The 15205-nt window shown below is 42.3% G+C and overlaps 1 protein-coding gene across 5 annotated transcripts in view; it reads left to right on the top strand.

Annotated features, from left to right (window-relative positions):
* The first annotated feature begins 6 nt into the window (after positions 1-6).
* LOC111966827 (polypeptide N-acetylgalactosaminyltransferase 6-like) overlaps positions 7-15205 on the top strand; it is a 34937-nt gene continuing 19738 nt past the window's right edge. The window contains exons 1-3 of one of the 5 annotated variants that reach the window (XM_023991774.2): positions 7-5755; positions 14346-14579; positions 14710-14993. In XM_023991774.2, coding sequence (XP_023847542.1) covers positions 14373-14579; positions 14710-14993 — 491 coding nt within the window. In that variant the 5' untranslated portion in view covers positions 7-5755; positions 14346-14372. Of the gene's footprint in view, positions 5756-14053; positions 14218-14342; positions 14580-14709; positions 14994-15205 lie in introns of those variants that run through there. The other 4 variants (XM_023991773.2, XM_070444630.1, XM_023991772.2 and 1 more) reach the window with 4 other exon arrangements.

Here is a 15205-nt window from a genome sequence, read left to right as displayed (position 1 = left end):
AGAAGTGAGAAGAGAGAGGGGGGAGTGAGTTAAGGAAAGAGGGAGAATGGGGGAAGAAGAGAGGGGGAGAGTGAGACGAGACCGAGAGAGCAAGAAAGAGAGAGAGAGACAAACGGCTAATGAACACTGGAACATAAAGAAAAAAACAGATCAGCTCTATGATGGACAGGTGTATGTGTGTGACAATGTATTCTTCTGCACACAACTTTAGGGTTGCGTCTCAAATGCCACCCTATTCCCTATATAGGGGCCCTGGTCAAAATTAGTGCACTACGTAGGGAATAGGGTGCCGTATGGAACGCACCCACATAATTTTGTTCTTACTACAACACTTTTTCGACAAAGCTACTTGAAAGATATAAAGAAATAATTATAATGAAGACCTGTTGCCTTACAGAACAAAAGGCAATATTTGTTTTGTTGTGAGCTACACTACAAGTAGTTCACGTCCGGAGTCATTATTTATTTTTCACTGAAATGGATAGAGTTTTTTGTTGTCGTGACGACCTTGGAACATAAACTATATATGTAATAATATGAAATATGCAAGGATAAGAAGAAATGGATGAAAACGACCAAAGAACACGTTTGATTATGAGAGACTGACTACACACATCTACCAATTTCAGTTTGAAATGAATGCAGAATGAACAACTGAAATGATTGCAGATCAAACAACTGAATTTACTGCAGAATGAACAACTGAAATGATTGACAACAAAGGCCACAGAAATCAACGTAACGTTCTTTGATAGCGGCGATCACTTACAGTATATTGATAATATGAAGGAGAGCTGAGAAATCTGTCTTTGGTTGTGCACAGCGAATATAGAGAGAGACCGCACACACACACACAGGGTTGGGTTACAGTTACTAGTTACTTGTCCAAAATGTAGATTACCCCAACGCAGTAATGTAATCTGATTACTTTCAGCTACTTTTTGATTACTTCCCCTTAAGAGGCGTAAGAAGAAGACTAAAAGGATCCATCAAACGCATTTAGTGTGTCATCTCAGTGGTCTCTGACATCATAGTGGTCTCTGACATCATAGTGGTCTCTGACATCATAGTGGTCTCTGACATCATAGTGGTCTCTGACTTGTGGTTAGAGTCGGTCAGGTGGAACAAACTTAAACTTGAGCCTTTTTTTCAAGGCTGAATTGAATGTCGTTCATAATACAGGTGTCGTAATATATTTTTGGTCAAACAGCCTTTCTGAATTTATAAGTAATCCAATAATTATCATCTCTTTTCTGAAAAGTTTTTGTAATCTGACTACAATATTTCTGCTGGTAACGTAACTGATTACTGTTCGTTTCAGTTTTTTTTGTAATCCGATTACAAATAACGGATTACATGTAACCCTAGACACACACGCATACCAGTCTTGGGTTCGATTTCTGTGTTCCTTTCAGGGCCTCTATTGTGTGCAGGCTAACAAACCCACAGAAGGTGGTTTTCTCTTTGCTAGGTATGATCAATTACTTTCTCTAGATGTATTTTTTGGTACAAGCCAAAACAGAAACGTTAGTGAAGGACAAACAAACAACTGCATTGGTGCCATGGTACTAGAGGGAGTTTTAACTGCTATGAGATGTTTTCTATGAAATAAGTGTGTGTGTGTGTGTGTGTGTGTGTGTGTGTGTGTGTGTGTGTGTGTGTGTGTGTGTGTGTGTGTGTGTGTGTGTGTGTGAGAGAGAGAGTGAGAGGGGGTAACTGTATGTTATCTTTAAAGGGGCATAACTTTTCACTGTGAGGTTTTTAAAGATACGGTATGACAAATGGAGTGTACCCAAATGGCATCCTATTCCCCATATAGTACACAACTTTAGACCAGAGCCCTATGCACCCTATTCCCTATATAGTGTACTACTTTAGACCAGAGCCTTATGCACCCTATTCCCTATATAGTGTACTACTTTAGACAAGAGCCCTATGCACCCTATTCCCTATATAGTGTACTACTTTTGACCTGAACCCTGTGGGTCCTGGTAGTGCGCTATGGGCCGTGGTCAATAGAAGTGCACTATATAGGGAATAGGATGCCATTTGGGATGTAGAAATACTTTCTTGCCAAAATGATTGCATGTGTTGTTATTATATCTTATACTTTGGAGTTGTGTTCATTCCTGATTTTCATTTTTGTTGATTTATTTGTATTTTTAAATCACCTTTACTTCATTTATTTAATTCAAATGTTCTGTGATTATGATTGCAATTCCATTCCAACCCTAAATGTATAAAAACACTCATTGATTTTGGATTGTATTAAAAAATATGGGCAGGAGGTGGTTCTCTACAGTACAATGTAATAGGAGAATACACAAAAGTTATTATTTTAAGTCCACTAGCTGTTACCTTGAAATAAGGGTTACATCTATAGCAGTATCTGTACTACATAGTATTTAACGCTATCTGATTTGGCAAGTAGAGGACGTTCGCATGACTGTAAATTGGATAAAAATCGTCTGCTAAATGGCATTATATTATTATTATTATTATACAGTATAATAGTCTCTTTACCCCCAAAGGAGTACTGTATTTTGAAACTGTTATTTTATGAATGTATGTAAATCACTAAAGATATTGTACGTCTATGGTGACACTACTACTACTACTACTCATTATTTTCGCAGTACTAACATTATCTACCTTGTATTGAAAGAAATGACCAGAAAGCCCAATGCGGGCTCCCAGGTCAGGACAGGGATGTGACCTGTTCTTTTGCACCAACATGAGGGAGAGGAAGAGCTACTGCTGTGTTTATACTCTATGCCACTCTCTTCCCTTGGTACTCTGAGTCTCACCGTACTGTATATCAGGGGAGGAGATTATATAGGGCCTACCATGGTGACTTGGGGTCTCTGTCTATCTATCTTCTCCCTCAACCATTAGGAACGAAATAATAAAGAGTGGAACAGGCGGAGGTACCATCTGAACTTGCCCAATAAGAAACGACTTGTTTTCGTTTTCCAATGCAAAACGTTTTGCTACTGTGTGCCCTAATGAACACGAATGAGCCTGCTGATCCCCTGAGCAGCCTGTGTGTAGGAGGGAATGGATATCTGATTGAAGTTGATTTGTTCCCCCCTTTTTATTTGGTCTTTTTTCCCCATTAGTCTCTTATTGTATTTGAGTTGAAAGGCCAACAAAATAATGTTTGTTTGTTTTTCCATTCCAAAAATAACACTATACCAGAATTGAAGAAATTCGTTTGATTTCCCCTTGATACGAAATCAATAAATGGCTGTTTTGTATTATTGATGATTGTCATTCAGTTATTATTCAATCAATGTCTGCCCCTAATCAATGTGCTATGTAAACCTATGTTTTTTGCTGCTGTTTCATTGCAATGCACATTTTAGTCAAATAATAAGTTAGTAAAGTTATTGGTAATGTCATGTTCATAATAATGCGTAACACTTTACCTTAAGTTTGACATTTTGATCATTTAGCAGACGCTCTGATCCAGAGCGACTTACAGGAGTATTTGGGGTTAAGTACCTTGCTCAAGGGCACATCGACAGATTTTTCACCTAGTCGGCTCAGGGATTCGACCAGCAACCTTTCGGTTACTGGCCCAATGCTCTTAACCGCTGGGCTACCTGCCACCAGTTGCTACTATACCCCCTGTCAACTAAACATTAATAATAACTGTAGTAACAACACTGTAGTCACATAGGAATTGCTACGTAACTACATGGTTTTAGAATGGGAGTTAGCCTTGTTGCACCATCCTGATCCCGCCAGCTAACATAACATTAGGGCTCCCGAGTGGCGCAGCGGTCTAAGGCACTGCATCTCAGTGCTAGCGGCATCACTACAGACCCTGGTTCGATTCCAGGCTGTATCACAACTGGCCGTGATTGGGAGTCCCATAGGGCGCCGCACAGTTGGCTCAGCGTCGTCCGGGTTTGGTCTGGGTAGGCTGTCATTGTAAATAAGAATTTGTTCTTAACTGACTTGACTAGTTAAATAAAGGTTACATTTTTTTTTTTATCAGTTTCGCTATATGGATAAAGTCAAACTAAACCAGAGCACAGCGGTAAGGATGGTGGATTAAGATGCGGCTAGCAGGGTTGGGATCAAATTCATTTAAATTCCAGTCAATTCAGGAAGTACACTGAAAAGTCAAATTCCAATTCTCTTCCATGCTTGTCAATGACTGACATTTGTAATTGTAATTAAGATTTGCTTTTTGAATTGAAATGAATTGAGCCCAACAATGGAGGCTAGATGGGAGTAGGCCTGAAGGGAAAGTGTAGACCGGTAGGGTTTTTATTTCTCAACACACCACACAGAAGGGCCTAGCTAGTACCACTGGAGGGCAATGTAAGACCTCCCATAGTTTCACTGTTCTGTCTTATTCACCAGTCAACTGATAGAACTAAATCAGTTTGATTATCCAATAATTGTCTTTTGACGACAGACCAAAAAGCAATTTGTTGAACAATGTAATTTACTGCAATAGATGGAATTCCTATGCCGTATCATTCAATCTCAACTCTGGACCTCGAAGCCAGTTTCCACTGCATTTTTTTCATTGTTCCCCTTTAATCAGGGACCGACTTAGACTTGGGACACCAGGTGTGTGCAATTAATTATCAGCAGGCCCCAGACCTCATAGGGTAAGAATGAAATACCCCTGCCCTATATAGTGCACACATGTTGACCAGGGTCCTATTGGGACACAACATGGTTTTGGTAGACTATCATGGTGTTGCTGGAATGTCAATCAACTGCCTGCGATCAAGATTTAGACCTTAGACCAATTGGCTTCTCAATGTCTGAAGTTAAATCCCAAATGGCATCCTATTACCTATACAGTGCACTACTTTGGACCAGAGCCCTATTGGCCTTGGTCAAAATTAGTGCAATAGGGAATAGGGTGCCATTTGGGACAATACAGAATAAATCAGTCTACAGTTTCAAGACGGCAGTAGTGGAGATGGTATTTAATTGCTTTGACATGAATAATGTAACTATGTTGAAGTAATGGCTATGTTAACTTAGACTACAGCATTCTATGCTGAGCATTAATTAAACAATGTGTCACGCCCTGACCATAGAGAGCCCTCGGTTCTCTATGGTGTTTAGGTCAGAGCGTGACTGGGGGGGGGGTTATCTAGTTTATAGATTTCTAGGTTGGTGGTTTGTGTGGTTCCCAATTAGAGGCAGCTGGTAATCGTTGCCTCTAATTGGGGATCATATTTAGGTAGGCTTTTTCCCCACCTGCATTTGTGGGATATTGTTTGTGTTTGAGCACTAGGTCGTCACAGTATTTGTAAGTTTTGTTATTTTGTTTCACTTTGTAATTAATGATGTGGAACTCAATTCCAAGATCGTGACACAATGTGAATTATTTTTCCTGCTGCCAAATGGCTAATCTAATCGTCTTGAAAATCGTAGAATAAATTCATCTAGGCTTCAGATGTTTTAAAGTTGTATTCCTGGTTGCAAAGTAACAGTAGACAAGCCCATAGACATGACGGACCGTCACAGTCCGGTCTGTGTCAGTGACGTGGAGTTAAGTTTTCTTTAGGACCCTGCAGACGGGAGTTAATCATTTCAACGAATGGCACCTGTTCGATTCAAAGGGGAAATCGGGAGGCCACAGTGTTGGTGCAAGTATATCCTTTTCGCGCGGAGTAAAATAAACTTTTAAAATGATTACCTACGTCCATCTATCTTATTTGCAATACTAAATAAAGAGCGTCGCAAAGCCGTCTCTTCAAATTTGTGAACAGGTTCCAAGGTAAGAAAGAAAGCTCTCCGGGAGACAACGCATCATTGCATCTGTCTTGTATCGTACTATGAACCGTTTTTTCCCTTATGCACCAGAACGGCTACATTTGTATTGCAATAAAGTTATGTTACTGTATGTAATTTCCTGTGAGACACTTATAGAACAAGAAACGATAGGGATAGTGGCTGCTTATGTTATTTTATCCTATCTATGCCAGACATTTAGTTATTTTGTCGTTTGTGTAAATCACAAAGGGAAATCTTACTCTTTTTTTTTTTGACTAACTCAAGTCATATTTCATACGCTATAGTCAAATACTTCCTGATCATTTTGTCACAAACAATTTCCTGCTTCTGGCATCATCTTATAACGACGAGCTGGAAAAGATCTCAGATGAGGCAACGTGTTTAAAAACCACTCAAATTTACTTGGGAATTAAATGAGAGTTCAGTTTAGGGCTAACAGTGCCTTCAATAATTCTATGGTTACTTACTTTCAAAAGCCTATTTAGTATTGTAGTGTTACGTTGTTGCAAGTGTAACAATGTTGCAGTTTCATGTTCACTTGGTGTCTGTAGTATCTAGCAGTAGTATGGATGGTATACATCACTCCTCACCGCTGTTGCCAACCCTTTGTACTGTTTCCGGTATGTAAATTACTGGTTAACCAGATTTATGGGTGCACTTCCTATTTTCACTGCATAGTGCTAATTGGATAATACACCATTTCTATATTGTTTTACAATAGTAGAAACTAAACATAAAAAGGAGATTAAAACAACACCAAATCAAATTGTATTTGTCACATACACATGGTTAGCAGATGTTAATGCGAGTGTAGTGAAATGCTTGTGCTTCTAGTTCTGACAATGCAGTAATAACCAACAAGTAATCTAACCTAACAATTCCACAACTACTACCTTATACACACAAGTGTAAAGGGATAAAGAATATGTACATACAGATATATGAATGAGTGATGGTACAGAACGGCATAGGCAAGATGCAGTAGATGGTATCGAGTACAGTATATACATATGAGATGAGTAATGTAGGGTATGTAAACAAAAGTGCATAGTTTAAAGTGGCTAGTGATACATGTATTACATAAAGATGGAAAGATGCAGTAGATGATATAGAGTACAGTATATACATATACATTATTAAGTGGCATTGTTTAAAGTGGCTAGTGATACATTTTTGATCAATTTCCATTATTAAAGTGAGCTGGAGTTGAGTCAGTATGTTGGCAGGAGCCACTCGAAGTTAGTGGTGGCTGTTTAACAGTCTGATGGCCTTGAGATAGAAGCTGTTTTTCAGTCTCTCGGTCCCTCCTTTGATGCACCTGTACTGACCTCGCCTTCTGGATGATAGCGGGGTGAACAGGCAGTGGCTCGGGTGGTTGTTGTCCTTGATGATCTTTATGGCCTTCCTGTGATATCGGGTGGTGTAGGTAGTCCACCAGACTAAGATCAGGAAGAAACAGAGAGGAGTAGGGCTAATGAAGGGAAGGGTATGAGTGAACGAGTAGGTGTTGTGTGTCAGAGGGGGAGTGTGTGGGGGGGGGGTCATAAGGTTAGGCCATGGTGAACAGGTGAGGCTTTAGGAGGGACTGAAAGATGGTGATGGTCTCCGTCATGGTTGGAGCAGCCCTGGAAAAGGCCCTGTCACCAAAACACTGGAGCTTGGACCTGGGAAGCAACAAGGTGGCCTGCTGTGGTGGAGTATAACTAGTTGGAGCTTATGGAGGGAGCTTGAGTTGATGCTAGAGAGTAGTGAGTTGCAGTTGATGCCAGAGAGTAGTGAGTTGCAGTTGATGCCAGAGAGTAGTGAGTTGCAGTTGATGCCAGAGAGTAGTGAGTTGCAGTTGTCGAGATGGGAGATGAACGCGTGGATCAGGTTTTCAGCAGCAGGACAGGAAAGGGAGGACCTGACTTTGGCATTAATGCGGAGGTGGAAGAATGAGGTTTTGACAGTCTGTCGGATGTGGTGGACGAAGGAGAGGGTGGAGTCCAGGATTATGCCAAGGTTGCCGTGCGTGGGGAGAGGGAGAGACGATGGTATCATCAATGGTTTCCAACTTTGCTGAGTGTGGTTTTGGTTCCTATGACGAAGTTCGGTTTTTGTCACTGTTTAGCTTGAGGAAGATGTGTTGCATTCAGGTTTGTATTTCAGAGGCAGTATTCAATGTGGGTCAGAGGTGGGTTGAGGAAGGATTTGGTGCTGAGGTAGCTCTGGGTGTCGTTGGCGTAACAGTGGAAGTCAAGGTTGAATGGCAGAGGATCTGACCAAGGGGGAGGATGTAGATGAGGAAGAGTAAAATACCCAGCACAGAGCCCTGGGGGACACCCTGTGTGACAGCAGCGGAGTCAGAGGTGTGGCCATTGAGGGAGCTGGTGGGTCCAGTTGGTGAGGTAAGATTGTAGCCAGGAGAGTGCGGCGCTCTCCAGCCTGGTAAGCAGGACTTGATGGCTCAGGTCCAGGAGAATCCGGATGTTGAGGGCATCAGCAGAGGTTAGGAGGTCATTGAGGTAGGTTTGTAGTTGGGAGGCAACAGTCCTTTCAAATCAAATGTTATTTGTCACATGCTTCGTAAAGAACAGGTGTGTATACTGACAGTGAAATTCTTACTTACGGGCCCTTCCCAACAGTGCAGATTATATCAAAATAATAGAAAGATAATAACACTAAGAATAAATACACAATGAGTAACAATAACTTGGCTATATACACAAAGTACCCGTACAGAGTCGATGTGCAGTGGTACAAGTGCCCCCAACACTCAGGCCCTTCACGAGGTAGTTGAGGTACATAAACTCAGCAAAAAAAGAAACTTCCTTTTTTCAGGACCCTGTCTTTCAAAGATAATTCGGAAAAATCCAAATAACTTCACAGATCTTCATTGTAAAGGGTTTAAACACTGTTTCCCATGCTTGTTCAATGAACCATAAACAATTAATGAACATGCACCTGTGGAACGGTCGTTAAGACACTAACAGCTTACAGACGGTAGTCAATTAATGTCACAGTTATGAAAACTTAGGACACTAAAGAGACCTTTCTACTAACTCTGAAAAACACCAAAAGAAAGATGCCCATGGTCCCTGCTCATCTGCGTGAACTTGCCTTAGGCATGCTGCAAGGAGGCATGAGGACTGCAGATGTGGCCAGGGCAATACATTGCAATGTCTGTACTGTGAGACGCCTAAGACAGCGCTACAGGGAGACAGGACGGACAGCTGATCATCCTCGCAGTGGCAGACCACGTGTAACAACATCTGCACAGGATCGGTACATCCGAACATCACACTGCGGGACAGGTACTGCCCGAGTTACACCAGGAATGCACAATCCCTCCATCATTGCTCAGACTGTCAGCAATAGGCTGAGAGAGGCTGGACTGAGGGCTTGTAGGCCTGTTGTAAGCCAGGTCCTCACTAGAGATCGACTGATTATGATTTTTCAATGCCGATACCGATTATTGGAGGACCAAAAAGCCGATAGCGATTTTCGGCCGATTTTTATTTATTTATTTGTAATAATGACAATTACAACAATACTGAATGAACACTTATTTTAACGTAATATAGTACATCAATAAAATAAATTTAGCCAAATAAATAATGAAACATGTTCAATTTGGTTTTAATAATGCAAAAACAAAGTGTTGGAGAAGAAAGTAAAAGTGCAATATGTGCCATGTAAGAAAGCTAACGTTTAAGTTCCTTGCTCAGAACATGAGAACATATGAAAGCTGATGGTTCCTTTTAACATGAGTCTTCAATATTCCCAGTTAAGAAGTTTTAGGTTGTAGTTAATATAGGAATTATAGGACTATTTCTCTCTATACGATTTGTATTTCATATACCTTTGACTATTGGATGTTCTTATAGGCACTTTAGTATTGCCATGTAACAGTATAGCTTCCGTCCCTCTCCTCACCGCTACCTGGGCTCGAACCAGGAACACATCGACAACAGCCACCCTCGAAGCAGCGTTACCCATGCAGAGCAAAGGGAACAACTACTCCAAGTCTCAGAGCGAGTGACGTTTGAAACGCTATTAGCGCGCACCCCGCTAACTAGCTAAAGTTGTCCAAGAACTTTGTAACAAAATATTAACATTTTGACATCTGGATGGTTATTGTTACGGTTCCAACATTAATGACATTTTATTGGAAGGGCGAACTTTATATTTAAGTTGTTTTGAACATATTTTTCCATACTACATGGTAGAACTAGAAAGATTCCTCTTTCTTCACATGGCATGTAACTGACGTCTGTTACCAGCATAAAAACAAGCCAAAATACATTCGAGTCAGTAGTGTTCTGTGTGGCCACATGTTGGGCTCTTGAACCACGAGAGTGTATTGAATCAATGAGGGAGGTAGGCTTTCCTTGAGAGGACTGGCTTAAATGAATGAGAGTTTTTAAGAGGCCCTAAGCCGTGTTCACCCGAAGCCTATCATTATTGTGATTGATACCCCCTCATAAGCAGGATGTGTTGAATAGCCAGAGTCCAAGATCTGTTTGTGTGTGGTCTTGCCAGATCCATTAATGACAGTAATGGATTTGTTACGACAGCACAAACCAAGCCATATTCATTAGGAACGATTCAAATCAAATGTTTTTTGTCACATGCGCCGAATACAACCATTGTAGACCTTACAGCACATATGTCAGAGTCAAGGCCCGCGGGCCACATCCGGCCCGCGAGAAGGTTTTTTACGGCCCCTGGGATGATCTTGATTTATTATTAGAACCGGCCCGCAGCAAGCCGGCAGCCCGCAGATCTTTTACACGCACCATACTACATTTCCCACAATGCAACGGTGACGCACCGAGCAGTAGGCTGCTTCATTTCAATATTTATTGGCACAGCAGTCGTCAGCATCACAGTAAAATTAACTTTCAGATACCCATCAAAAATGGCAAAACGGAAGGTGGACACTGAGAACCGGGGGTTTCAAACAAGGTGGGAGTCGGAGTATATGTTCACGGAGGTAGCTGGAAAACCTGTGTGTCTTCTGTGTGGAGAAAGTGTGGCGGTACTGAAAGAGTATAATCTGAGACGACATTATGAAACGAAACACGCGGACAAAAACAAGAATATGGACATGGAACAAAGGCTACAAAAGGCAGAGGAATTAAAACGAGGCCTCAAATCTCGACAGGCTCTGTTCAAAAAAGCCAAATCACAAGGCCAGGCTGCTGTCAAGGCCAGTTTTATTTTGGCAGAAGAGATCGCTAAATCAGCCCGGCCATTTACGGAGGGGGTTTCATCAAAAACTGCATGATTAAAGTTTGTGACGAAGTTTGCCAGAAAAAAGGCAACTCTTTTTAAATGTGAGTCTGAGCAGAAACACCATTGCCGAGAGAGTAGACCAGTTGTCCATCAATCAAAAGAGCAGCTTGTGAAAAAGGGAAAGATTTCATTGCATATTCCTTGGCTGTGGATGAGAACACCGACATTTCTGACATTGCCCAGTTGTCAATTTTCATCCGCGGAGTGGACTCCAGCCTAAGCGTGACAGAGGAGTTTTTGGCTTTACGTCCTATGCATGGCACAACTACGGGGCATGATTTGTATGAAGAGGTGTCAAGATGTGTAAATGAGATGGAGCTGCCTTGGGAAAAACTCGTGGGTTTGACAACCGACGGAGCACCTGCGATGTGTGGACACAGGAGCGGACTGGTGGCGAAGATACGGGAAAAGATGCAAGAGGAAAACGACAGGTGAGCTGACAGCTTATCATTGTATCATACACCAGGAAGCGTTGTGCGGTAAAGCCTTGAAAATGGAGCATGTAATGAGCATCATCACGCGCACAGTTAACTTTATCAGAGCCAAAGGTTTGAATCACCGCCAGTTCAAGGCATTTCTGACGGAGTTAGAAACGGAGCATGGTGATTTGCCTTATCACACAGAGGTGCGAGGCTAAGCCAGGGAAAGGTGCTTCAAAGATGTTTCGAGCTTCGTGAGGAGATTTGTCTGTTCTTGGACAGCAAAGGGAAAGACACAACACAACTCCGAGACGAATGTTTCTGTGTGAAATGGCTTTTCTGTGTGACATTACGAGTCATCTGAATGCAATGAACTTGCAGCTGCAGGGTCGGGATCATGTCATCTCTGATATGTACAGTACAGTGAAGGCATTTAAAACCAAACTGACTCTGTGGGAGACGCAGATGCGGAAAGAAAATTTGAGCCACTTTCCCAGCTGCCAGACCATGAAAGAGAAGCTCTCTACCAGTGCGTTCCCGAGCGCACAGTTGGCTGATAAAATAGGTATGCCTGCCGCTGACTTTCGACGCCGATTTGCTGACTTTGAAGCACAAAAAAGCAGGTTGGAACTGCTCGGTAACCCATTTGCTGTGACGTGGAAAGCTCACCACCAAACCTCCAAATGGAGTTGATTGACCTCCAATGCAAAGATGCACTGAGGGCAAAATATGCGGCAGTGGGTGCTGCGGAGTTCGCCCGTTTCCTCCCCGACACAATGCCCCAGCTGCGCATCCAGGCTGCCAAACGTTGTCTATGTTTGCAGCACATACCTGTGTGAACAACTGTTTTCTTTGATGAACCTGAACAAAAACATCACACAGAAGTCGACTTACTGCTGAACACCTCCACTCAATTCTGAGGATTTCCTCAGCTCAGAGCCTTACCCGAACATTGATGAACTTGTGGAAAAGATGGGACACCACCAGTATCACCCTCAACCTCAAACAAGTGAACATTACTGTGCAATCACATATTTAGAGTTTTTACTCAGTTCAAGTTTAAAAGTTAAAGTTTAATATTTGTTTTCACTGCATGCTATCTCCTAAACAAAGTGTTGTTTTTGATTAATAGATTTTTGCACTTTATTTTATTGTATTTCAATCCAATTATATTTTAAAAATATTTCAGTTGAGTGGATGATAGAAAATTGCTATTATTGTTTTTTTCTTTGAAGTAAATTTAGCCCACTTTTGCTAAAATAGAAAATATAGGCTACTGATGGTGCCTTGAAAACCGGTTTCTTTCATTTAATGTTCATGTTATGGGGATTTTTATATAAAGGAAATTTGTCTTTTGTGTCTGTTGAAAATTAAAGATTACTGACAGAGCCATAAGAAAATATTGCTTTATTTATCTGATCATATTGGAATAATATTGTTAGGTTTTCAGTAGGTTCAATTAGGTTCACTAGACTATATGCGTCATTTAAAAATTTTCAATGAACATTCGAACAGTCCGGCCTCCGGCTTGTAGCTAAATTTTTTATTTGGCCCTCCGTCCATTTGACTTTGACACCCCTGCCTTACAGTGAAATGTTTACTTACAAGCCCTTAAACAACAATGCAATTTTAGAAAATAATTGTTAAAGTATTACTGAAATAAGTAAAATAAGTTTAAAAAATTACAAATAAATTGAAAAATACAAATAATTAATGGCTAGTTGTGGAGCTGAATTTATCCAGGTGTGTTTGTCATTGGTCGTGTTGTGTGTGTGTGTGTGTGTGTGTGTGTGTGTGTGTGTGTGTGTGTGTGTGTGTGTGTGTGTGTGTGTGTTGTGTGTGTGTGTGTGTGTGTGGTTATGTGAGGCGTCATTCATTAATGTGTGTGGGAGCTGCTCAGTCAGCCGACAGGTGAAGGCCCACATGGTGACACGCACATCCGGGAGGGGGAGGGGAGGGTATGACCGGTGTTTACTTGGACAGGTGTGTTCTTGGCTGGAGCAGGTGAGGGCAGGCAGGTATGATTAGAATTTAAAGGTGGACACATTTAAAATACAATGTTGTGGTACATTGTGATTCTCAGTGTTAATAGGTCCAGGGGTGTTTCTCTGGGTGGAGCAGTGTGTTAATAGGTCCATGGGGTGTTCTCTGGGTGGAGCAGTGTTAATAGGTCCAGGGGTGTTCTCTGGGTGGAGCAGGTGTTATAGGTCCAGAGGTGTTCTCTGGGTGGAAGAGGTGTTAATAGGTCCAGGGGTGTTTCTTCTGGGTGGAGCAGGTGTTAATAGGTCCAGGGTGTTCTCGGGTGGAGCAGGTGTTAATAGGTCCAGGGGTGTTCTCTGGGTGGAGCAGGTGTTAATAGGTCCAGGGGTGTTCTCTGGGTGGAGCAGGTGGGTACAGGTGCAATATTCCAGGTTGTTTACTGAGAGGTGTGTTCTGTTTGTTCTTTCACTATCTTGTTCTCTCTACTCACGCCACGTGTGTGTTGTGTATGTGTGTGTGGCTGTTCCTCTGGGACTCCTCCTCCACCCAGGAAAGAGAAAGCGAGAGAGAGAGAGAGAGAGAGAGAGAGAGAGAGTAGCTATGACAGTGGATGAGTGCTATGAGAGTTGCTAGGTACACGCATAGTACAGGCTGGTTAAGAAGAGCTGACTGGTCCACATCTTTTGACATTTGGCTGGTAGTTATTATAGACATCTGTTTTTGGGTAGAACTACATTTTAAAACTGCAATAGATTCACCTTGGTGTCAGGTAAGGAAAGTATTTTCTGTCTATTTAAGAAAATTGTAGATATTCTTGAACAGCTCTTGGCTGCCATTACTATATAATACCTCCAGTTTTAAATGAACTATCTCTTTTCTCCCCCCTCTTTCCAGCAGCGAGCCATTTCGCATTGCCCCACCACCATGCGTCTGTTCCTGCGTCGGCGCATGTCCCTCCTGAAGCTGGCCCTGGCTGGGGGGACTCTGTTTATGGTTGTCCTTGTCGTCCTCCAGAAAGACGTGGGCTTCAGCTCCAACTCTGTCCAGGACCCCTGGTTCCAAGACCTGGTGGAACGCAAGGAGAGAGTGCTGGTGATGGTCCGAGGAGCAGTCAACAACCTGGGCTTCCAGGTACCTTTATGGGTCCATTTGGGGGGGGGGGACTAGAGTAGTACAGTGGGTGGGCTTTTGTTTTATTTTTCTTGCATTATATAATAATTTAAATAAAATGAAGAAAACTAATAATAACCTGGGCTTCCAGATTGGAGCTCCCCAGCCTCCACCGGTGGAGGAGCAGCAGGCCACCTCAGACCGCAACTGTCCTCCAGGTCACTACACCCAAGCAGAGTTGAAGCCAGTCCTGGAGAGGCCCCAACAGGACCCCCAGGGGCCCGGGGCAGATGGGACAGGCTATGAGAAAGACAAGATGACACCAGAGGAGGAGAAAGAGAAGGAAGATGGGATGGCTGTTAACTGTTTCAACCAGTTCTCCTCCGACAGGATCTCCCTCAGCCGTAGCCTAGGAGACGACACCCGGCCACCAGAGTAAGATTATGTCCCAATTATCTTTCCTTCCTCACAAAGTGTGCACTTGTTCACTTCCCTTCACTGATTTGAAAGGAAATGGCTTGTGTAAGAAATGTGGTGGAAACTCCCATTAGCCCATGCCTACACCAATCCAATGCTTTTAGACTGACCGTTTTTTCCTAAAAGCTTTCAAGTTATATTTCAATCACTTTGGTTTACACTACCGGTTA

The sequence above is a fragment of the Salvelinus sp. IW2-2015 genome, linkage group LG7 (assembly GCF_002910315.2).
Source record: "Salvelinus sp. IW2-2015 linkage group LG7, ASM291031v2, whole genome shotgun sequence".
NCBI lineage: Eukaryota > Metazoa > Chordata > Actinopteri > Salmoniformes > Salmonidae > Salvelinus > Salvelinus sp. IW2-2015.
Note: the sequence above shows the minus strand (reverse complement) of the source record. Positions and strands in the feature narration are given on the sequence as shown.